The sequence below is a fragment of the Juglans microcarpa x Juglans regia genome, chromosome 5D (assembly GCF_004785595.1).
Source record: "Juglans microcarpa x Juglans regia isolate MS1-56 chromosome 5D, Jm3101_v1.0, whole genome shotgun sequence".
Classification (NCBI taxonomy): domain Eukaryota; kingdom Viridiplantae; phylum Streptophyta; class Magnoliopsida; order Fagales; family Juglandaceae; genus Juglans; species Juglans microcarpa x Juglans regia.
In genome coordinates, this window is record NC_054602.1 from 6,644,415 (window position 1) to 6,667,755 (window position 23,341).

The window sequence follows — 23,341 nt, forward strand, 5'->3', positions numbered from 1 at the left end:
CATTAGTACAACAAACATATACAATAAAATCTAACCAAACCAACACAACAACTAAATAGAACCAGATTTTTAATTCTGACAGCACCTCAAAGAAGGTAACCCAAGTTTATCCAACAGAAGTAAACCTCGAGGGACCCTAGGCAATTCTCCAGCCATATTCCAATCCATATTAAGACCAGCTGCCCCACTCTGAACCAACCAGTCAGCAACTTTATTACCTTCCCTATAAACATGCCTAACTGTGCAAACCATCGAATCCATAAGAGCAAGAGTATCCTCCCAAAAATCTTTCAAATACCATATGCCACATCTTCACCTATTCCACCAAGAGATTACCACTTGAGAGTCTAATTCTATTTCCACAAAAATAATCCCTAGATTTGTACAAGCTTTAAGACCCTGCAGCAATGCTAACAATTCAGCTCTATTATTGGAACCAAAACCAATATAAGAATTAAAAGCATGAACCAAGTGACCCTGATCATTTCTAATAATACCACCCACCCCCAAAGGTTCTGGATTTCCTAGACTACTACCAACTGTATTCAATTTAAACCACCCTGGAGCAGGTTTTTGCCAAGTCACAATTTTAATAAACTGTCTCACAGGGACTTTAGAAGAAATATGCAAAGCATGTAAAATCTGAAGATCATACATAGAACATTTTTTTACCTTTTTCATATCATGGCTACAAGAGCTCATCCAATTTTTGATCATTTGCCAAACCACACTAACAGATTGAATCCGCCCCTCCATACGGGCAGTGCATCTTCTATGCCAAAGATGCCAACTAATAATCGACGGAAGTAACCCCACAAGAATCCCCACTTGAGAATCAGTTGACGCACGTCTTAACCAAGCCGTCACTGTCTCCATCCAAGTATGACCAAGAGGTAAACCAAAAATATTAGCACAATAACACCATATATTAAATGCAAACTCTCCTCCAAACAAAACATGATTTTGGTCCTCATACTTACCTTCTTCACAGCAATCACAACGAGAGACAATCGGGACCCCAATCCTTCTAAGACTATCATCAACACTCAAAACTATGTTCCATGCCCTCCACATAAAAACCAAAATTTTAAGAGGCAACAACCTATGCCATATCCATGGATGCCAATCCAAAGTAGAACCTCTAATTCTAATACAATCTCATGCTGATTTAGTAGAAAAATTTCCACTCTCATGTTTAGTCCAGATTAACACGTCCAAACCCTCCTTACAACCGGCTAAAGCTTCAACAATATCGTCAACATTCTCTTGACCAACTAAAGAAATCAAAAGGTCCATATCCCAACTATTATTCAACATACACTCCTTTACTGTAATCCGTGGATTCCCCATCATCTGGACCTCTTCCAATAAAGGACCCCTATCTTTCCATTTATCATACCAGAAAAAAATATTCCCCTCCCTCACTTTCCATCTTGAATTATTAAGCACATCGGGAATACTCTTCATAATCATTTTCCAAAATCTAGAATCTTTTTTAGTATCAATGAGAGACCAAGGAGAAGATCCCACATATTTTCCTTTAAAAAAATTTGCCCATAAGGATTTATCCTGAATTAAATTCCATGCAAGCCGCATATGCAATGATTTTTGCATGTCCTCTAATTTACGCAATCCTAGGCCCCCTTCCTTTTCTGGCTTACAAATATTTTCCCACGACACCCACTTTTTTTTACTTTTACCATTAACCTCCCCCCAAAAAAATGTACTCATCATACGATTTAGAGCTTTAATAATTGATTGAGGAACCTGCAAAACAGCAAATAAATGTAAAGCCATACTAGAAAGCACGTGCTGAAGAAGTATTAGACGGCCACCTGATGAAAGTATCTTCATGTTCCAACCACTAATTTTTTTCCAAACTTTGTTAACCATTTCCTCCAAATGCACATGCTTTAGACGCCACAATACAATCGGAACCCCTAGATATTTAAAGGGAAAGGAACCTTCTGAGAACCCTGTCAGTCTTTTTAGGGCTCTCTTACGAGCAACAGAAATTTTTGAAGAAAAATATATGGCTGTTTTCTCTTTATTAATCATCTGACCCGACCATGTTTCATACTTTTCAAAAACCAACAAAAGTTTCTTAACAGATTTTTTTCCCTCATTCAAAAAAATCACAATATCATCTGCGTACATAAGGTGTGAGATCTGAGGAGTACCTCTAGGTTGGGAGGAATTACCAATCTTATGTGATGACACACTTTGCTTCAAAAGACGAGAAAGGACTTCCTGAATAATAATAAAAAGATAAGGCGATAATGGGTCCCCCTGACATAACCCACGACCACCTTGGAAGAAACCTCTCATCGTTCCATTAAGCAAAACAGAATACCAAATATTCGAAATGCAAGCACGGATTAAATCACAAAAAGAGGGAGAGAATCCAAAACAGTGAAAAACCTTCAACAAAAAATTCCAATCTACTCGATCGTATGCTTTAGCCATATCAACTTTAATCATAATATTTCCTCCATAAGTGTCCTTATTCAAGGAATGAACCATTTCCTGAGTAATACTAATATTCTCAAAAATATTCCTCCCAGGTATAAAGGCTCCTTGTTCAAGGGATATTAATTTGGGAAGATAATTTGCCGGACGATTTACTATAATTTTTGAACAAATTTTATAAAAAACCGAACACAGACTTATAGGCCTAAATTTTTCAAAACCAGTGGGCACATCTGTCTTCAGAATTAGCACAATAAAAGAAGCCAAAAAGAACTTTGGAAGCTTTTTGAAAATAAAAAATTCAGAAACGGCTGCGAAGACATCCATCTTAATCACCTCCCAACAAGTTTTAAAAAAACCTGCTCCAAAACCATCTGGCCCAGGAGAACTGGTTATAGGAATCGAAGAAAGAGCCTCCTTTACTTCATCCAATGAAGGGGTACGACAAAGACAAGTACAATCCTCAACATCAATAACTGGTGAAATCAAATCTGATAAATCCGGAAGTACTCGTGACTGGTTAGTATTTTTAAGAAAATCCGCAAAATACTCAACAGCTCCATTATGAATTTCTTCTGGCGAGTTAAACTCTACCCCATCCGGAGTTCTCATCCCTTTGATTCTTTTACGTCGTTTATTAGCTAACCATACATGAAAAAATTTTGAATTACGATCACCTTCCATATTCTATTTTATTTTAGCCATTTGAGCTAATCTGATATCTTCCCTACGTCTCCAAGAATTTAATTCATCCGAAGCCAGCACGAGCTCCCTCTCGACATCAATATCCCACTCTCTTTGCAGACAACCTTCCAGACCCTCAACCTTCGCTTCCAAAGATTCAATATGGGTATTAGTCCTACCAAACACTCGCTTATTTCATTCACGAAGAGCCACTTTCACCTTTTTAAGCTTACAAGCAAGAATGACAAGCCCCGTCCCAATCACCGGCACATCCCACACCTGCTTTATAAAACCAATAAATTCTGGATGCTCAACCCACATTTGCTGAAATCTAAATGGAGGAGGACCATAGGAATAAGTATCCTTAAAAAATTCAACCAACATAGGGCAATGGTCTGAAGTCGTCCTTGATAAGTACGAACAAGACGCCGTAGGGAACAAAGACAATAAATTTGCATCCAATAAAACACGATCCAGCTTCGCCCAAGCTCTAGCTAAACCACTCTGGCCATTACACCAAGAAAAATTACTACCTTGAGCACTTAAATCAATTAAACCACCTTCATGGATCCATTGGTTAAAATCATCCATCGCCGCTATTGGCCTAGGACGACCACCCCGTCTTTCCAAATTCGTACGAATAATATTAAAATCGCCAGCAAACAAACAATGATCATTATTCATACTATTCCACCTCAAATCCTCCCATAGAACTCGCCTATCCATCATATTACACTTTGCATAAATAAAATTACCCAAAAATTGAAATTGACCCTCAACTATCCTTAGAGACAAAAACTGTGAGGTCATCCGCATAATCTGTACATTTAAATCATTCATCCACAAGACCCATATTTTCTCACCAACTTCTTCATTAGAAATTACATTATCAAAATGAAGAGTCCGCATGTATGATTGAGCTTTAACAAAATTTTGGAAAGTCTTCATTAAAACAATCATCTTGCAATTCAACTTTCTTTGCAGTATTTTTAAACGACCTATAGAGGAACCTAGTCCCCTAATATTCCACACCAAAATAGAACCTATCATAGGGACAATTTTGTGGCTCGAGTAATCACTCGATTAGAACTCCTAATTTTCTGAAATTTTTTTTCCTATATTTCCTCTTCCCAGTTTCTTCCTCTATGTCCGAATGATACTCCTTATCCTGCGAAAAAACTTCTGCATGAATATCAGGTTCCGGATCCGATAAAGACCCTTCTTCCAAATAAAAAGCATCATCAGTCCGCTGGGCCTCTTCCGTAATCATTGTTTCTTCCTCCGCCAAATGCTCTGTTTCCGTAACCTGCTCTGTCTCTCGCGTGACTGCCTTCGATTGCAAACTAGCATCCGTTTGCCTCACCTCAGCAAGACTCTCCGTATTTACTGCCTCTCCAATTTCTATGTCCACTACTAATTCCTCTATCATCAAAGTAGAATCAGGGGCCCCTAAAACCAAATTAACATCCACGTATTCTGCATCAACTTGTTCTGCATGATTTCTTGGAAAGGCTAAAACCGAAGACCCAAGAACCAACTTAGATTGATCTTCCACCCCAGGTTCCTCCGTAACTGGTTCTTTAGGCTCTTCCAATACTGTTACTCTAGGCTCTTCCCTATCTGGTTCTTGATCACCATCTGTTGGTTGTTGCCGAACCCACATTTTCTTTTCTGGTTTCTGTTTTCTAGCCCGACATGTACGCACATTGTGCCCCTGAATTTTACAAATGGAACAGAAAGCAGGCAGTGTTTCATACACAATCTCCTGCTTTCGACTAGAACCCAACCCCGGCATGCCAATCCAAAAATGTGAAATAGGCTCAATGGCCGCATCCATCTCCACACAGAGACGCGCACCATCAGTGCGAGTCGCACAACGTGTGGGGTTATCACGCCTAATAAATCTACCGATTGGAGCTATCAAGATTTTAAGCAATGATTCATGATAAAAATTAGGAGGCAAACCTGGTAAAGCAATCCAAACCGGCACTATTGATGGTTCTTCCTCCTCCTTAAACTCTGGCGTCCAGTGAAAGGCATGATAAGGAATACCGTCCATATCGCATGCCTCCCTTGATAAAGCTTTCATGCAGTCCTCCTCCGAAACCATACGAACGAAAAAATTTCTCGGACGCCTCATGGTTGAAACAACTGGAGTACCTTCCAAGCCCCATCGATTCCGAATGAAGTTTCGAATAGCATCCAAAGATGGCCGGTTACGGAGAAACTTCAAAACTATTGAGAACTTGAATGGTTCTCCCGAACGGAATATCTCCTCCTTGGAGAACTGAAAGAAAAATTCTCCATCCTTGATTTTTGGCGCACGGTGAGACACGGCCAAAGAGGATGAGGAACCACCGAAACTAAATCTACAAATCGTCTACCAACTTCATCAGCGGCTGCCATGCAGCCTTACGTAAATTTGGGAACAAAACTATGCAAAAAAAAAAACTCAATGAGAGTTTTCAAGAAGCCACATCATTTCTTGGAGCATTTCTTGGAGCTAATATTGCTACTTAAAGAGTATAAGATGAGAATATCACTTCATTGTATTTCGGAAATATCTCATAATTTTTGGTTAAATTTTAGGTCTTTTCTTTTTTTTTTTAGTTAGAATCATGTTCGTGTTACTATTTTTTATAAGTTATATTATTTACAAATTATTTCATTTGTTTTTAAAGATAAAATGAATTGAATTGAGATTAAAATTAAAAAATTAAATAAAATATTATTAAAATATATTTTTTACAAATTTAGTGCATAGCACTATTTACAATAAAATCCATTACATTCATGAAATGAATCGAAGTACCAATACCTTCTAATGTAAACTAATTTAGCAAGCTTCCAAATCATCAACGACGTGGTTGGTATACCAACAACTTTTAAATTTATTCGTTTTTTTCTAATAAATATTTAATTTTAAAGAAAAGGAGATCAACTTTCGTCCATTATGCTATTGTCCATTAATTATAAATATTAAAAAAAAAAGAGTTGAAGCAAGATTATAAGCAATGCTACATCAATACGTTACTCAATAATTCTTGGCAATTGTATCATAATTTTTTTTTTAATAATAATATTAATAGGAAAATTTTACTATACACGTAATTTATACTACTCAATTTGTCCTCTTGACGTGACATCAAAATGTGGTGTCATGTGACTTAATAAAAACTTAAAAAATATATATTCAAAACAAAATTTCACGCAAAAATATAAAAAGATGAAAACTAAAATTCTAGATTCTCTTTATCTTTTTATGCATGTGCTTTTAATTTTTTTTAATAAGTGACATTACATTGTCACATCAAGAATGCAAATTAAGTGGTACAAATTAGGAAGCATAATAGCATTGTCTATAATAATAATAATGTATATGTTTGGCAACCACATCATCAATGATCAGTTAATTACGACTAATCAATTCTACTTAATAAAAAAAGATTATGGGGAAATAGTATTTAAATTTTAAGGCAGTACATACCAACATTGCCCAGCTTTATTTTTATTATTTTTTAAAGAACAAAGATATAAGAATTCATTTCCTCCGTACTCTCTCAACTAACCAAATAAACGAGAAAGCATACTCCTCTCTCAACCAACCAAAAAATAATAATAATAAAAAACATTTTCCTTTTCTTTCCTCTCTTTTATAAATGTATTTATTTTTATAAAATTGTTAATTCTTTTAGAGTTTTTAAATTCTATTAATTATTAAACTACATGACTGAGATATTACAACCTTAACAAACTAAATAACTAATAAAAAATAAAAAATTTCAATATAAATCTCAATATATCACTCGTGAGTTAGTTCTTAATTCAAAGTTAATAATTAGTTAAAAAAGTGAAAAGAAATCTTGATCCCCCTACCTTTGTTTTTTCAATTCTCTAAATGATTCCAAACAATGTTAGACCAAGAAGAAATTATTTAGCCACAAAATCATTTCATAAAAATAAATTTATAAATTGATATAGTTTAATGTGTTGCTTTAGCTTGTAGAATTACTTTTATTATAAAATAGATCTAACATATCATATGAAATTATATCAGTTTATAGATTTATTTCTATGGAATCTCTTTATAGTTGTAGTATTTCTCTAGACCAAATAATCTAAGAGTAATGCTACTTTACCTCTCTAATTATACCGCTCAGTTTATCTCATTGACATGACACTATCATGCGATTTCACGTGACTTATTAAAAAATTTTAAAACACAAATATTAAAAGAGTAGAGAGAATTTAGTAGAGGATCAGTCTTCTTCTTTTTGTATTTTTAGACACTATGAAGTCATTTCTCTTTAAATCTACACGGCTTCTAATATCACATAATATTTTATAAAGTGGTTCATGATGGATTTAATGTCACTTAGAATGAGAGTTCTTTATCTTTTCTAATAAATTAAGTGATTTTAATAGGGATTTAATGTCACTTAGAATGTGAGTTCTTTATTTTATAAATTTACTGCAAGTTGGGGATTTGGGTCATAGTTCGTGATTGAGAGGGAAAAATTATGACTACAATGAGGATGAGAAGAGATTTGGGTCATGGTAGAATCTAAAGGCCATTGAAACAGCACAGAAATGCTACTCTGAGATATAAGACAACTGCTCAAAAGTTTTATTCATTGGTCTGTAAAGTATACTACATATCACTAGGGATGCGATTGGAGTTGCTCATGTTTTTTTCTATTATAAGCTTATTGATTTGGAGGATATTCTTCGTTGTATTCAATCTTTGTTATAGATATTTATGGTTTGTTTGGTAGAGAAATCATCTCATCTCATCTCATCTCATCGTTATAATTTTTTTAAATTTTTATATAAAATATAATAAATAATTTAACTTTTTTTAAATTTCAAAATAATAATAATATTAAAAAATAATATTCTAATAATATTTTATTCAATTTATTTAAAATTATTTTAACTCATCTCACCTCTCCAAACCAACCAAATTTGATATGTTACTAAAAAAAAAAATCAGAAACATTCCCAATCCTTGTGAATTGTGATGGCATGCTGCTGGTCTTGACTCTTATATCGTCTGGAAAATAATAATAATGAAAATTTAATAAAATAATAAATATGACGGTAGGAAAGGAGGGAAGAGAGGCGGGCACGAAAGGACGGTGGGCCCAGTCAACGGTTATTAAAAAATAATAATAAAAGAAGGAAAAGCGCGTCCGAGTACACCGCAAGCGGGATAATCATCATACCACTCTCGCGCGGGCGCGCTTGCTTGCACGCGCACTTCCCATAACGAGAAAAATTGCCACAATCGATTACTAGCTCCCGCCGATCAAAAACCTTTGCGACCCACAAACCAAATAAACGAAACTGAGCCCAAACAAAAAGAAAACGGAACACAGCTGGTGTGGGTGACGGGTGTGGCTGGTGGGGGTTAGAGCGAGAGAGAGAGAGACAGAGACAGAGACAGAAAGCAGAGGAAGAGAGAGAGACCCAAAGATGGTCGAAGGGAAAGTCCTCTGAGATCATCCTGAGAAGAAAAGGGCAGTAATTTTTTTTAAAAAAAGGGGAGGAAGAGAATTAAATGTTATTTAATTTGTGATATTATTGTTCGAATCAATATATTTTTTTCTTTGCTGCCTTTTGAAGTCTCGATCTCCCCTACCTATCACCACTCCTAACCTCCATTCATTCGTTTCAACAACATTTTCCATTGTTTCTGCACCCCAAGAAAATTTGCATTATTACCCTCCCACAGCAGTAGCAGCAGCTGAGAAAAAAATCCTTGTTCCCTTGTACTTTTTTTATGGGCTTTCTTCATGGTAAATCCTCTCTCGCCCACTCCTTTTGCTTTTGGACGTTGCTTGTTGACGAGGGTGTTCCTTTTTGCATTCCATAGTTACCCGTTTCTTTCCTTGTTTGTATAAACTTCGTGAACCTGAAGCTCCATTCTTATTGGATTAGCGGTTGAGCCGGGCTATGCTCTTGTCAACGAGAAGGGTGTTGTGAAAATTCATTAAAAAAAAGGATGAGGGACCCCAACATGAAAGCCGGACGCGAGTGCCTTCCCCAATTTGCATCCGTTTGTAATATAATTCTCGCATAGTTTTTAGACATTTAGATTCATAAAGGATTTGTCTTTGAGTGGAAGGAGCTGTTTATTGTTCTTGTTATTGGGTTTTGGTGCATATGGAAGGGGGTGAGTTGTACAAAAATCCTGGCGATTTCGATTTGTGTGTTGTATAGCGTCGTGGTTGACCTCCACCACTGCTGCATTTGGTTCGTTAAGCAATGGGGGGTAGATGGCACCCATATGGATTTGGGTTCTCGTGTTTCATGGCATTGGTTGTTGTTTCGGGTATGAGGGGATGTTTGTCGCTTAACAGTGAAGGTAATTATCGTTTGAGCATCCATGTTTGTCCTTTTATAATATTAATGTATGATGTTGTCTAATGTTTGTTCCAATTTGGAGTGCAAATGCAGGATTGGCTTTGTTGGATTTCCGGGCGAGAATAGATTGGGATCCTGATGGTGTACTTGCAAATTGGAATCCTAATGACGCCGATCCTTGCGGGTGGTCGGGAGTTCATTGCATGGATGGTGAAGTGCAAATGCTGTGAGTCCCTTTTGCATGGATGGCATTGCAAAAGATATTCTTTTCAAGGATTATATTATTATAGTTTTGTTCTTTTATTAGGCTAAGTAATTTCCTTTTCATAATTGTCTGATATATAGCAATTAAGGTAGATCTCAATTCTAGAGGTTTTACGTTCATAAAATTAAGTATGGCAGTATGGCTCAATTTAAGTATCTTAATGTGTTAATTATTATTGCAGGGATCTGAGTCAACTTTCTTTGGAGGGGACACTGGCACCTGAGCTTGGGAAACTTAGTAACTTACGTTCTCTGTAAGGATTCACTGTGTCATGTTTCTAGGATTTGATGTGAAGGGAAAATGACATGCCTCTTTTTGGTTGATTCATGTGAAGGAAAAATCACTGTTCTGTTATTGCATTACATGATAAAGTTTGGTAACTTCAGTCTCAGATAATTTTCTTGTGTGTACCTTTGTACCAGTTCTAGTGATTTTTCATTTTGAAGCAGTATTTTACAAAAATAAGCAATTTGTGTCTAGGAAACTGTTACACATTCAAACTTGGCAGTTTTTACATCTTTAACCTTTCTCAAGGATGTCTTTTAAGTCTTACTCTGAAATGTCTTTAGAACCTACCACTAAGCATTTTTTTTATGTAAGTTCATGTAGTAGAATATGTTGTTATCGTATTGGGTACTTATTGACATTTTGGACTTCAATAATTATGGATTCATATGTCTCTATTGGTAAATGAACTATTCCAGTATTATAAGGGTTCCACCATTGTAAACACTAAATCTAGAGTCTTGTAAAGCAGCTTGATATTTATCAATTTTGCTGTGTCTTTTGAATCTTATTGAAACATTCCGGTTCTTGCTTCCTCTTTTTCTATTGACTATTGACAGTATACTCTTCAAGAACCATTTCTCCGGTACCATTCCTAATGAGATTGGAGAGCTTAAAAAGCTGGAGAAGTTGGATCTGAGGGAAAATAACTTGTGTGGAGTTATTCCAGCAGAAATAGGCAGAATGGTGTCACTAAAACGCTTGTAGGTTAACTTTTACATATTTTATCTGCATTTGATGCTTTAACTTAATGTTCCTGGACTAAATTCATTTTATACCATAGGTTGATTCGTGACAATAATTTTGAAGGCAGCATTCCTTTGGAGATCAGGTGTCTCAACTTGCTATCTAAATTGGAATTTGATGATAACCATTCGGCTTCTGTTGCCACTGGAATCGGCTGTATGATTAGGAAATTTGGACAGTAAGAAACTACTTATTGCATTGAACTTGATGCCTCTTTGAGTGCTTTGCTCCACCCCACTCCCCTTCCCCCTCCATTCTCTCTCTTTCTCTCTTTCCCCCCCATCTGACTCAACAACACAGACACATTACCCCTCACATGGTGGTCAGTACTCTCAACTCTCTATCTTATTTGCTTCTTCTGCAAGATTTGTGATATCAAAACCATGCTTACTAGAAGAATTTTTAACTGAAACAGAAGCTTGGATAAATGAACCCAATGAAGAGCAACTTTTTTTGGTATATAAAATAAAATTGGAAAACTTGTGTCCGTGCTCCTTTAATTTTTTAATCATGTTTTTCACTGCAATTACAAGAGAGGTGAGAAATCTGATGGCCAAAAGGGCTCGTTCTAATAATTTATTTGCTCAAATGAGCTAATTGACAATACAGGATATACTGAAGTAATTAGATGATTAAAATCTCAGAGATGTATAGTTTGTACATTAATGAGACTAAATTTGTTCTAAACTTCTATGCATTTTATTCTCTATTGAATCTTGTTCCTGTGTCACATTTGAGTTCTCATCAATCTGAACCCAATTATATGTGGGCACTGGGCACTAAGTACTTCATTGTGACACTGCTGCTGGAACGATTTGGAGCATGCAAGATATCTGAAGAATGCAGAACTTAATCATACACTCGATATATATTGAATTTCAGTTATAATTAATGGATGCGAGACACATTCTAAAACTTTGTGCCAGCATTTGGGAGATTGACCAGCATGCCGTGCTAAAAAATTTCTTCTAGTTGATAATGTAGAAAGGTCTACAGTTCTCTCCTAGATTTCTGATTCTTCTTTACATTGCCTGTGCAGTGCTGGACAGAGAAACTCAAAACTGATTAATAAGGCAGACTCATTTATAATCCCAATTAAAGGAGCTCTTGGGCGTTTTATCCATATCCTGTGTATGTCACGGTATGGAGATATGATTTTTGTTTTACCATCCTTAAATTACACTGGTTGTCTTTCATGTTCTTTGTATTGAGACTGTTGCTTTTCCATTAAGGTTCAGGTTTGGAAAGGACACTCCGAATGGGAAAGGAGAGAGTTGCTGCAGCAGTCTACCTAGTGAGTGAAACAATTTACCAATCCTGGTGCAGTGAACACGAAAATTGTGCTACTGAATCACAAAATGACCTTGTTCCTTTCATTAAGCAGGTTCATCTGAGCCACACATGGTCCATACTGCTCAGAAGTTTGTCAGTTTTGCACGGCGTAGACTACTTGAGCAATCCACTAACCTTGCAGCTGCACCTGCTAGTGATGGACCCCCCTCTGGACAAATCATTGCTCTTCCAATTACCAAGAGTAGTGGGGCTTTACCAGCTGTACCGCATGAAAAGAAGAAACAACACTCCTCACCCGCACCACAGTCTTCACCTGCTGATCACGAACAGTCTTTCCAAAATCCAAGTGGTTTTGTTCAAGCGCCAGCCAATCAACAATCTTCTAGTGGTGGCACCTCTGGAAATATGTGGAAGTATTTCATTTCTATAGCTGGTGTGGCCATCTTACTCATTGTTGCTGCAACTGTTTTCTGCATGTTACGAAGCCAAGCAGTGGCAACCATAGGTCCTTGGAAGACTGGATTGAGTGGACAGTTGCAGAAAGCATTCATAACAGGTGATATTTTGACATGAGATAGGAAAAAAACTATAACGAGCACAATGAGAAGAAAATAAATTTTTTTATAAGTAAAAAAGAAGAAAAGAATATAAATAAATAAAAAAGAATCTGAAATCTAAATTAGCTGGTGGAACTATCAATTGAACCCATTATCACATGGTTTAGCGTCTAGGGGTTTAACACGATGGTATAGAGTGAAAACAATTAAAAATGGAATGTAGTTTATCTCTAAGACAAATCAAATTGTTGAACTGGTGTATGAACTTCAAGGCTCACCCTTAAAAAGTCATTTGAGGATAGTTAGTTATGTCCACAGATATTGAATGACTCTTGTGTTTTATGAAAATTGAAGTTTTGAATAGATCACCATCACTCATTACCGAGATGGTAACCTTGTGAATATAGAATAGTAAATGGAAGTGCCACAGATACATTAGTAGTGCCGTATGATGGTCCCATCCAAATCTTCATTAGATGCACTGCTTTGGAGCATGGAACTTTTCAACTTCTTGTGCTATGCAATAAGGGTTCGACAAAATCCCAATGGTCTTCAAACATAGCTGGTGTCTTAACCATAAGCTTATGATGTCCTTCTATTCTTTCCAGCTTATATGGCAAGACTGATTGAGGTGCATATATCAAATGCAGGGGTTCCCAAGTTGAATCGATCAGAGCTGGAAACAGCCTGTGAAGACTTCAGCAATATTATTGACACTCTGGATGGTTGCACCATTTACAAGGGAACACTGTCCAGTGGAGTTGAGATTGCCGTTGCATCAACTTTAATTAAATCTTCCAAAGACTGGTCAAAGAACTCAGAGATGGCATACCGGGAGAAGGTCTCTTGCTTCCGTGGTCACTGGAAAATTTTGGAACAGTGTCCAACACATTTGCACTTGAATCTCAAGCTCTTATTTTCTTCTCACTTTATTGATTTATCATTTTTCAACCTGCTGTAGATTGATACACTGTCACGGGTGAATCATAAAAACTTTGTCAATCTTATTGGCTACTGTGAGGAGGATGAACCGTTTGTTAGGATGATGGTGTTTGAGTATGCCCCAAATGGAACCCTCTTTGAGCATCTGCATGGTAGCACTCTTTAACTTATATCTACTGTAACTTATATACTTAAGTAAAATATTGGTGGCTTGCTAACTGAGAGGCTGAAACATTTCTCCTGTTTTCAGTTAAAGAACTCGAACATCTTGACTGGAATGCAAGGATGAGGATTATTATGGGAATAGCATATTGTCTTCAATATATGCATCATGATCTAAATCCACCCGAGGCACATTCTAACCTATGTTCAACCGCTGTCTATTTAACAGATGATTATGCTGCTAAGGTGAACTTTCTTTCTAACATTCTGATTGCCTTCATTAAATTTTGATCGTAGTGTAATTTACTCACTCTCGCGCTTTCTCAGATTGCAGAAATATGTTTCTTGTCAGAGGCTGCATCCAAGTCAAAGAAATTAGGTGAAGACGAAAAAGAGAATTCAGAATTGCCCCCACTTAATGATCCGGAAACAAATATCTATAGTTTTGGAGTATTGCTCCTCGAAATAATTTCTGGAAAGCTTCCTTTCTCAGAAGAACAAGGGCACCTTGTTAACTGGGTAAGGATCCCCCTTCCCTCCATAGTTTGTTCTGTGGGGCTAAGTCAGTATTGTACAGTCATTCCTGAAAACGTTTAGATAAATAATTTATTACGAACATGCCAGGCTGCTGAATATTTAAATGACAAGCGGAGCATCAGCTACATGATTGACCCAACACTCAAGTCCTTCAAAAATGATGAGCTTGATGTTGTCTGTGAAGTTATCCAAGAATGCATACAACCAGATCCAAGGCAGAGACCAACAATAAAGTGCATCATTGCCAAATTGAGGGAAGTGATTGCTATTTCACCTGATCAATCAACACCAAGACTTTCTCCCCTCTGGTGGGCTGAACTCGAGATCTTATCTGTGGAGGCGACTTAAGTCCTCTCCAACTCTCTTCCGTGTGCTGTAAGTCAACGTCTTTCTCTTTGTAGCTGAATGCTAAAGAATAGCCTTTAATCCAGTCCACCTGCACATAACTGAATCCTATCAATATATACTAGGTACTCAATCCCTTTTTTGTCTCTGTTTTCACGTGTATGTTCTTATTAATCATGCTATTCAGATTCTTCTTGCTTCTCCTTCACATTCCTAGCGATTCTAGTTTGCTAAATTGTTTCACAAGTCGTGTGGTGCTGTTTCCCTCCTGCATAATATGTACCGGATATTTGTATATTTATGAAACAATGTTTGAGATGTAAGATATTTACATACATACTACTCGGAAGTCAGTCCAGTGTACGTATGAAAATGAGCCTCTTAATTTGTAGGTCTTTTTCTTTTGTGTTCCTAGGTTGTCGAGAACTGTACCTAAAAAAAAAAGTATTGAGAACTCTGAAAAACTTTAATCATCCATAGCCTGCTTGCTTTTGGGTTGCGCAGTGATCAGCTAATTTGCTATTGCTTGCGTAACCTATCGATGTAGAATCTTATTATATTATGAAGCAGTCGTCATCCCAGTTGAGCTAAGTATGTATGCATTAATATTACCGGTAGTGATGTGAAAATTAGAGCAGAGATAGGAATGAAATCCTTCACGAAACAGAACACAGCATATTCAAAACCGTTTGGCAACTTCATTCCTTCCCGCTATTGCTTTTCGATCGGGGTGAGAGGTTGATGAATGCAGTACGAGCACTGAATGCTTTATAGTTTTTTAGAACATCTTTATTTTTATTCTTTTGTTGATGTCATATATTTTACACAACAATAATTTCACAAATTGGCTTGATCCGTCAAATCACATAAAGTGACATCAGTTTACAGAACTACTTTTGTGTAGTTATTTTGTAACTCGAGTATTTCTTTTCTATTACAATTTATCTGGTGGAGAATTTTTCACCGAATTGGTTTACCACGCTCGTGTCCAACAGGCAATCAAGTCACATTCAATTGACGTATTTAACGTGACTTCAACACGTAGTATTAATCATCTTTGTAATTACTACAATACTTGATTTTTTAACCAAACCCAAAACCTACAAGGTTATTATAATCTGCCTAATTAATATATATGTAATTACTACATGTAAATATTTAACATAACATGTCGTTCTATCTATATACCAAGTCATTTCCGTATAGGACTTCCCCTACCATGCCTCAGATCTCTCCTTTTGCCCCACTGGTGGACACAAAGATGAAGCTTCTTACTCACCGCAAGAAAATCCACAGCCTGCCTTGGCGTCAATATCCCTATCAGCTCCTTGAGCGTGCTCAACCTCAGCCTATCCGCCTCCTCCAAAACCCCCACCATTGCTTGCTCGTGTTTGTCCAGAGCTCTGTCCACTTCCCCGTTCATCTCCCCCACCTGGCTCAACCCCTTTGCAATCCCCACTATGGAATGGTCCGCCACGTCCTCCTGCAAGCTCGCCATCCTGTTTGTCAACTTTTCCTAGGACCTTAGCGTCTTCCCTTGTAACATGTCAATTGGGTGAAGCTGTTTGGAAGAGAGGTAGCCGAGATTGGCACTAGAGCTGCTCGTGCCCTGGAGGAACTCGCTTAGATGAACCTCAATCTCCAACCCACATAGGGCATAAACGAGTCGGATATACTGGGAAGGTCTGCAGCAGGCGAGCCAAAGCAGAGAATTTTCCCAGTTGGTGCACCAGGCAGGAGCAAAGAAGGCAGAAACGTCGTTGTGGGCAAGTTGGCTTCGCTTGTCAGCGTAGTCTTGGTAGTGCTCGATGCACTTTTGTGCGAGTAGGCTAAAGTTGTCTTCATTTTCATTGTTGGGGCAGTGTAGGGTTAGGGTTTGGTGGAGTTCGGAGAGTTCTTGTTCTTGGAGGTTCATCCATTTCAGGAAACAGCAACGGTCCCGCTCCTGGTCATCAGTTGCCATATGAGATGGTTATTTAGCAAATTTGGGCCATTCCCGTGATATTCTCGTTCACTATATATATATGCTTGACACGTGAGGCCAAAAGTACACCTGAACAAAACGAAAAAGGGTGATGATCGATGTCGGGCAGTCGGTTTTAGGAGTCGTCCAGAGTAACCCGCTCCACTTTGCCGCTGGTCCTCTAGTTATATTTTAATTTTTTTTTTCTATTTATATTTTTTTAATAGATTTAAATATTTTTAAAAAATAAAAAAAATATACTAATATATTTAAAATTACTTTTCTAATCATTAAAAAAAAAAATCACCAAACGGTACATTTGAGCGGTTAGTTTGAAACGGCATATTAGCTTTTTTCTTTAGAGAAACTTCTAGGCTGTTGCGCGCCAGGAGCGGAAAAGGATAAAGCCTTCAATCTTCCGAGTTCTAACACATTTATACTTTTGGGTACGAGGAAAAGGATAACTAATGTTTCTTTTTACTTCAAGATTTCTTTATTTTTAATCAATCATATTTGTATTTATAGAATATGCAATCGCTTATTTTAAAAAAATAATAATAAATAAATATAAAATTTACGTAAAAAAATTATTATTTTTTTTAAAAATATATGATGCTTCCAAAATTGATGATTATATCTAATATTACTATTCTGACCAGCACCCTTGAAGCTTCTAACAGAACATCTTTGATCAAATTACCATATGGAAGACGGGGGAGCCGACGAGCCCCGAAAAATGGCAGACTGAGCTTCAGGTCTGGTCATGGAGTCGGGACTTGCAGCGTCTCAGTTTGTGAACACGTATAGAGGTGTCCTCATCTAAGCGTCATAGCTTTTAATCACTACGCATTGCCGGATGCAATATATGTACACAAGTAACTTTACACGTACAGCTGTCGAGCAGCTTTTTAAGAAATAGATCCTAATTCCTACCAAAAAATGCAATTTTTTTCTGTATACAGATCATTGTTACACATTAAAAAAAAAATGTTGGGATAGATAAAAATTATGTATTCTATATTTCTATTTCTTTAATATATTTTCAAAACAAGACGCAGTACCGTCTCCTTTTTCCCAATGCAAGGCTATTTGCACTGCTTTAATTTTGAAATTCCCAATAATACATTATAACATCATTTATGAGAGTAAAGTCTAGCTTTTTTTTTTAGATGAATTGAGATAAAAATTAAAAATTAAATAAAATATTATTAGAATATATTTTTTTAATATTATTTTTATTTTAAAATTTGAAAAAGTTAAATTATTTATTATATTTTGTATAAAAATTTAAAAAAATTGTAATAATTAGATGAGATGAATTGAGATAAACTCTAAAAACAAACAAGGTGTAAGTAGCATGCATATATTCTCGAACTTTTTCGAACCAAAAAGAGGAATTGAGCTCGAGGCAGATAGAGCTCAGGAGGACCTCTTTCATGCGTTTTCTTGTCGCCTTCCGGATTCCTTGGTTGGCTGCTGAATTAACTGTTTCATATTGATAATGTATAGACATGACAAACTTTTGATATTTATTGATTAGAATGATCAACAGAGGGCTCTATCATGACCTATATAGAGGATATCTCTTATATTACCTTCATGGTCAAAAATTATACAAAGATGCCAGTGTAGACATCATTCATCGATGATCAACCACCAACTCAAAACGTAAAATGAAGGAAGAAAAATAAGATAGATTTGATCAGTTTCGATCAACCTCGCTAGCAGCATGCACTTAATTAGATTCTTAATATCCAAAGATAATTTGGCATTCAACATTGACTAATTAATGATTGTCTCATCCACTAATTAATAGTTATCTAAATTATTCTAGTATTGTTCCACAGTTTTCAAAGAAAAAATCGGTGGTCCGTCCATTGTTTTGGATGTCTAGAAAGAAGCAGATCATAATCTAAAGAGAAATACTTTAGACATAACGATATTATATAAAAATAAATTCACAAATTAATATGGTTTGATGTGGTGCGTTAAATTATAAAATTATTTTTATTGTAAAGTAGATCTAATAGATTACATGAAACTACATTAGTTTGTAGATTTACTTTATGTAATCTTTTTGTGTATGTAACAGTTCTCTAATTTGAAAGTAATATATCAACAAAATCGTCATTATGAAATCTAACATTAATGTATCAAGTATAACAAAATAGACCACGAAACATTTATTAAACACTTACCACCAGCTTGTGTTTGTTGATAAGAAAAATCTACCACTAAAATATTCTCATTGTGAATCTATATGAATTCAATTTGAACTGATATCACTGAGTGAAATCATGATTGAGTAGAAGATTTAAGAAGCACAATGCTAATTTTTGCCAACTCACTCCTTTGAAATTTATGCAAGATCCATTTGAAATGCTTATTCAACATGCAACTATTTATCAATCTTTTCGTCAATCATATCATGATTTGCCAGCTTGAATTATGATCGATACACCGCTATTTGCGTTAGACTACAATTTTGTTACGCATTCCTTACAATGCACTGTTTGTTCCATACAAATGAATAGTCTACGTGATTGATATTAAACATGATCATAATAAGGATAAGGAACAACTAGCTAGCACACATCAGTCATCACGCACATGACATAAGAGATTTTGTCAAAAAAAGGGTAAATGGCCAAAATGATTAAGTACAAGACTTCTGAAACCTTAAAATATAAAGTATGCATGGAAGTAACAGAGATTGTGATTTCAGGAGGAAGGTTGAGAAAAGAGCAGGCAAAATTGCTTCTATGTATTTCTGTATATCTTGTTCTTTTCATTACAATAGAGTATAGCTTTGTATAGCAATATACAAAAGCGTGGAAATAAGGAAATCAAATCCTAACAAGGAAGGTACAAATATTTTAATAGAATTACAGCTCATTCATTTGCATTTATTCTAGGAGATTCTCTGGTCCCTAATTTCAACCGAGAAGATTTTGAGGAGCTGTGATCATCTGTGACTTGGGCAGCAGAGTTGTATTGCTTTGGTGGCCTATTTTGGGCAGATTTCAACCACCCCACGCGAGCACGCGCAAGATGGAGAGTGGATAATGAGAACTCCCATCTTGAGCAAAAGTGATGGGAACCAAAGTGGGCCTAGACTTAAAGATTCATTGCAAGTTCTAGGTGGGTCAATTATAAGGTTAAGAGCCAAGAAGATCATGGAGGCAATGCAAGGATTGGTTCTTAAAATGAGTTCTTATCGGGTATAGATTCTCCATCAGTTGACTTGATTTTGACTTTCTTGGTGAGTTTTCAATTTGATTGTAGGTTCAAGGAATTCTATTCCCACGAGTTCATATCAAAAAGAGAAGACAATAATGGAGATGGAAGTGCTTTGGTGAGTAAGTTAGCCAACTGTGAGCTTGAAGAAGTATAAGCAATAGAAATGATCCCTTCTTGAATTTTGTCACGAATCAAATGGCAGTCTAATTCAATATGTTTGGTACATTCGTGAAAAAAGGAATTAGCTGTAATGTGCAAGGCAGATTGGCTGTCGCAATATAAAGTAGCAGGCTGTGAGTGCATAACTTTGAGATCAGCAAGAAGATATTTGAGCCATACAATCTCACATGAGGCAGTTATCATTGATCGATATTAAGTTTCGGCAGAGCTTCGAGAAATGGTAGTTTGCTTCTTGGATTTTCAGGAAATGAGAGATTGACCAAGAAATACACAATAACCAGTGGTGGATCATCTTGTATTGGGGCAAGAAGCCCAATCCGAATCACAATATGCAATGAGATGACAGGAAGAGGATGCAACGGAAAACAAACCTTGTGTTGGAGAATTCCTGACATATTTTAGCACCTTATATGCTGCTTGAAGATGGGGGAGACGAGGGGCTGCCATGTATTGGTTGAGCAAGTGAGTTAAGTAAGTTAAGTCTGGCCTTGTAATGGTCAAAGAAAGGAGTCTGCCAATAAGTCTCCTGTATAGGCTTGGGTCGTCAAGCAGAGTACCTCCATCTTTTGAAAGCTTGAGATTAGAGTCCATGGGTGTTGTGTTTGGTTTACAACCAATTAGACCAGAATCATGCAATATATCAAGTGCATATTTGCACTGATAGAGATGAATATCAATGGAATTTCTCACCACTTCCAGACCTAAGAAATACTTTAGTGTGCCGAGATCTTTAATCTTGAATTTGGTGTGCAAAAAAATCTTGAGGTCTGAAATAGCTTGAGGATCATTAGAGGCCACGACTATGTCATCAACATATACGACTAGTGGAAGGAAAGAATGTCTAGATTGCTTGGTGAAGAGACTATAATCAACTCTAGATTGAATGAAACCAAAGCTAAGTAAGGATGATGAGAATTTAGCATACCATTAACGAGAAGCCTGTTTAAGGCCATATAGACTTCTTTTCAACTTGCACACTTTGTCTTTCCGTTTAACCAAGTATCCTAGAGGGAGTTTCACGTAAACCTCTTCTTCTAATTCTCCATATAAGAAGGCATTGTGAACGTCAAATTGATGAAAAATCCAGCCTTTAATAGCAGCAATAGCCAAGAGAGTTTTGACAGTCACAAGTTTGGCAACGAGGGAAAAAGTTTTGTGATAGTCAAGTCCTTCTTGTTGTGTGTATCCTTGGCAATGAGACGTGTCTTGTGTCTTTCAATGGTGTCATCCGCATGGTATTTTATTTTGTACACCCTTTTGGATCCAATAGCAGTTTTTTCTTGAAGAAGATCAATAATGTCCCAAGTATTGTTTAATTCAAGAGTAGCAATTTCACTGTCCATTGCTTTGTGCCCCTCAGAGGATTGGACAGCTTGTTTATATGATGTTGGTTCAGATTGTTTAATGATGGAATAAAAAAAATGGCATGTTGGGGTGATAATTTTTCATGTGAAATGACAGATCAGCGATTGTCGAGTAGTACCTTCTTCTTGGGAGCAGATCAGCGAAGGGGAAGACCCACCAACTTGTTGACAGTAGTAATCCTGCAGGTAAAAAGGTTGTTTCTTGGGTCTTTCAGATCGTCGATGAGCTGTTTGGTGTGTTTGGAAAATGTGAGAAGAGGAAGAGGTGGATATAGGTGATTGAGGAAGAGGTGACTGAGGTGGGGAAGTGATATCCGGTGGAGGAATAGAGTCTAAACTATGAGGAGTGGTTTCTGGTTGATGAATTGGTGAAGGAATATCTGGTGGATGAATAGAGTCAAAGCCGAGAGGATTGATTTCTGGTTGGTGAGTTGAGGAGGTAAAATCTGTTGGAGGTGTAGTGTTGAGGCTGAGAGTAATGGGGGGATTGTGAATGGAAATATCAGTCTTGTACGAAAAAACTTGTTCATAGAAAATAACATCACGAGAGTTAAAAACAGATTTGGTTTGTAAATCTAATAATTTATAACCTTTTACTCCAAATGGGTAACCAAGAAGGATGCATTTTCTGGCACGTGGGTCAAACTTGTAGCGATGAGTTGTTAAAGTGGAGGTATAGCATAGGTAGCCAAAGGTTTTTAGGTGGCTATATGATGGTTTTACTTTGAAAAAAAGTTGGTATGGTGTTTGATTTTGGAGAATGGGAGAAAGGGTTCGATTAATTAGATAAGTGGCAGTCATAACACAATCGTTCCAATAGGGAATGGGAATGCCAGATTGAAAACGTAATGCTCTAGCAATGTTCAAGATGTGTTGGTGTTTACGTTCTACAATTCCGTTTTGTTGGAGACTTTCAACGTAACTTTTCTAATTGATTATACCTTTTTCTATATAGAAATTTGTCATGGCAAATTCCACACCATTGTTTAACCGAATGGTTTTGACTTTTGTTTGAAATTGTGTCTCTGCAAGAGAGCAAAAAAATTGAAGAAATGGTCAAGTTTGTGATTTGTTTTCGATTAAATAAAGCCATGTTGATCTTGTGAAGTCATCAATGATTGTAAGAAAATATTTGGATCCATCATAGGCCATATGAGAACAAGGTCCCCATATGTCACAATGGATTATATCAAAAGGTTATTGTGCTCATGTTTGACTAATGAGAAATGGTAAACGGTGCTGCTTTGATAAATGACAAGTATCACATGGAGAAATTTCATTCATGAATTTTTGATTTGTAAGTCTTTTTGTAACAATAAAAGGCAGGAATCAAAGGGATGTCTCATTCTACAATGCCATAATATGTGCTCATAATGAGGGCTAGAAACAGAATTAAAATGGAAAGGTAAGTCTAAGGAGGTGGCAACAAGGGTTTGAGCAGGTACTGCTGTCAACTGTAAATGATATAAGCTATTATGAGCCTCACCCTTCCCAATCGTGCTCCAAGAGGAAAGGTTTTACACAAAACACTCATTGGTGAAAAATATGAAACAACAATTGATGTCCTAAGTTAACTTTCTGGCTGAAAGAAGATTAAAAGTAAATGAAGGGATGTAGAGAACATTTTTCAAAATAATGGTAGGGGTGAGCTTAACCGTGCCATGAGTGACATGTGCTTGGTTACCATTTGGTAATTTAACATAGAAAGAAATTTTGGTTGGTTCTGAGGTGTAAAGGGAGGTGCCGCGATGTGATCTGTTGCACCCGTGTCTATAATCTATGGAATTTTTGAAGATAAAAAAGATAAATTAAAAGTCGAGAGACATAAGGGAATACTAGATATGGCTGAAGATGATGGATGAGTAGATACTTGATTAGCTGAAGGTGTTGGGGTCTGAGATTGCAACAAAGCAAGTAGATTGTGATATTGCTCTTGAGTTAA

At 36.5% G+C, this 23,341-nt stretch overlaps 5 protein-coding genes across 8 annotated transcripts; 1 reads left to right on the forward strand and 4 right to left on the reverse strand.

Annotated features, from left to right (window-relative positions):
- Nucleotides 1-3,348: 3,348 nt before the first annotated feature.
- On the reverse strand, nucleotides 3,349-4,062 carry LOC121264817. Its single transcript, XM_041168121.1, has one exon. The coding sequence runs from the start codon at nucleotides 4,060-4,062 to the stop codon at nucleotides 3,349-3,351; it is 714 nt and encodes a 237-aa protein (XP_041024055.1).
- A 166-nt stretch (nucleotides 4,063-4,228) lies between these two features.
- On the reverse strand, nucleotides 4,229-5,263 carry LOC121264819. The gene has a single exon (XM_041168122.1). The coding sequence runs from the start codon at nucleotides 5,261-5,263 to the stop codon at nucleotides 4,229-4,231; it is 1,035 nt and encodes a 344-aa protein (XP_041024056.1).
- A 3,177-nt stretch (nucleotides 5,264-8,440) lies between these two features.
- On the forward strand, nucleotides 8,441-15,753 carry LOC121264732 (protein MALE DISCOVERER 1-like). 4 transcript variants are annotated; one of them, XM_041168030.1, is made up of 14 exons: nucleotides 8,442-9,520; nucleotides 9,613-9,745; nucleotides 9,966-10,037; nucleotides 10,630-10,773; nucleotides 10,854-10,994; nucleotides 11,856-11,957; nucleotides 12,049-12,110; nucleotides 12,201-12,665; nucleotides 13,317-13,507; nucleotides 13,628-13,760; nucleotides 13,859-14,016; nucleotides 14,098-14,289; nucleotides 14,395-14,682; nucleotides 15,541-15,753. In XM_041168030.1, the coding sequence occupies exons 1-13, from the start codon at nucleotides 9,421-9,423 to the stop codon at nucleotides 14,653-14,655; spliced, it is 2,154 nt and encodes a 717-aa protein (XP_041023964.1). In that variant the 5' UTR covers nucleotides 8,442-9,420; the 3' UTR covers nucleotides 14,656-14,682; nucleotides 15,541-15,753. The 4 variants fall into 4 exon arrangements, with proteins under 4 accessions (XP_041023965.1, XP_041023964.1, XP_041023962.1 ...); XM_041168028.1 differs by lacking the exon at nucleotides 15,541-15,753 and having other exon boundaries at nucleotides 8,443-8,951; nucleotides 9,074-9,520; nucleotides 14,395-14,975; XM_041168031.1 differs by lacking the exon at nucleotides 15,541-15,753 and having other exon boundaries at nucleotides 8,441-9,520; nucleotides 12,055-12,110; nucleotides 14,395-14,975.
- A 61-nt stretch (nucleotides 15,754-15,814) lies between these two features.
- LOC121264739 (protein DELAY OF GERMINATION 1) lies at nucleotides 15,815-16,153 on the reverse strand. Its single transcript, XM_041168042.1, has one exon. The coding sequence runs from the start codon at nucleotides 16,148-16,150 to the stop codon at nucleotides 15,845-15,847; it is 306 nt and encodes a 101-aa protein (XP_041023976.1). The 5' UTR covers nucleotides 16,151-16,153; the 3' UTR covers nucleotides 15,815-15,844.
- A 15-nt stretch (nucleotides 16,154-16,168) lies between these two features.
- LOC121264740 (protein DELAY OF GERMINATION 1-like) lies at nucleotides 16,169-16,615 on the reverse strand. The gene has a single exon (XM_041168043.1). It carries the CDS (start codon nucleotides 16,613-16,615, stop codon nucleotides 16,169-16,171), a length of 447 nt encoding a protein of 148 aa, XP_041023977.1.
- Nucleotides 16,616-23,341: the final 6,726 nt, after the last annotated feature.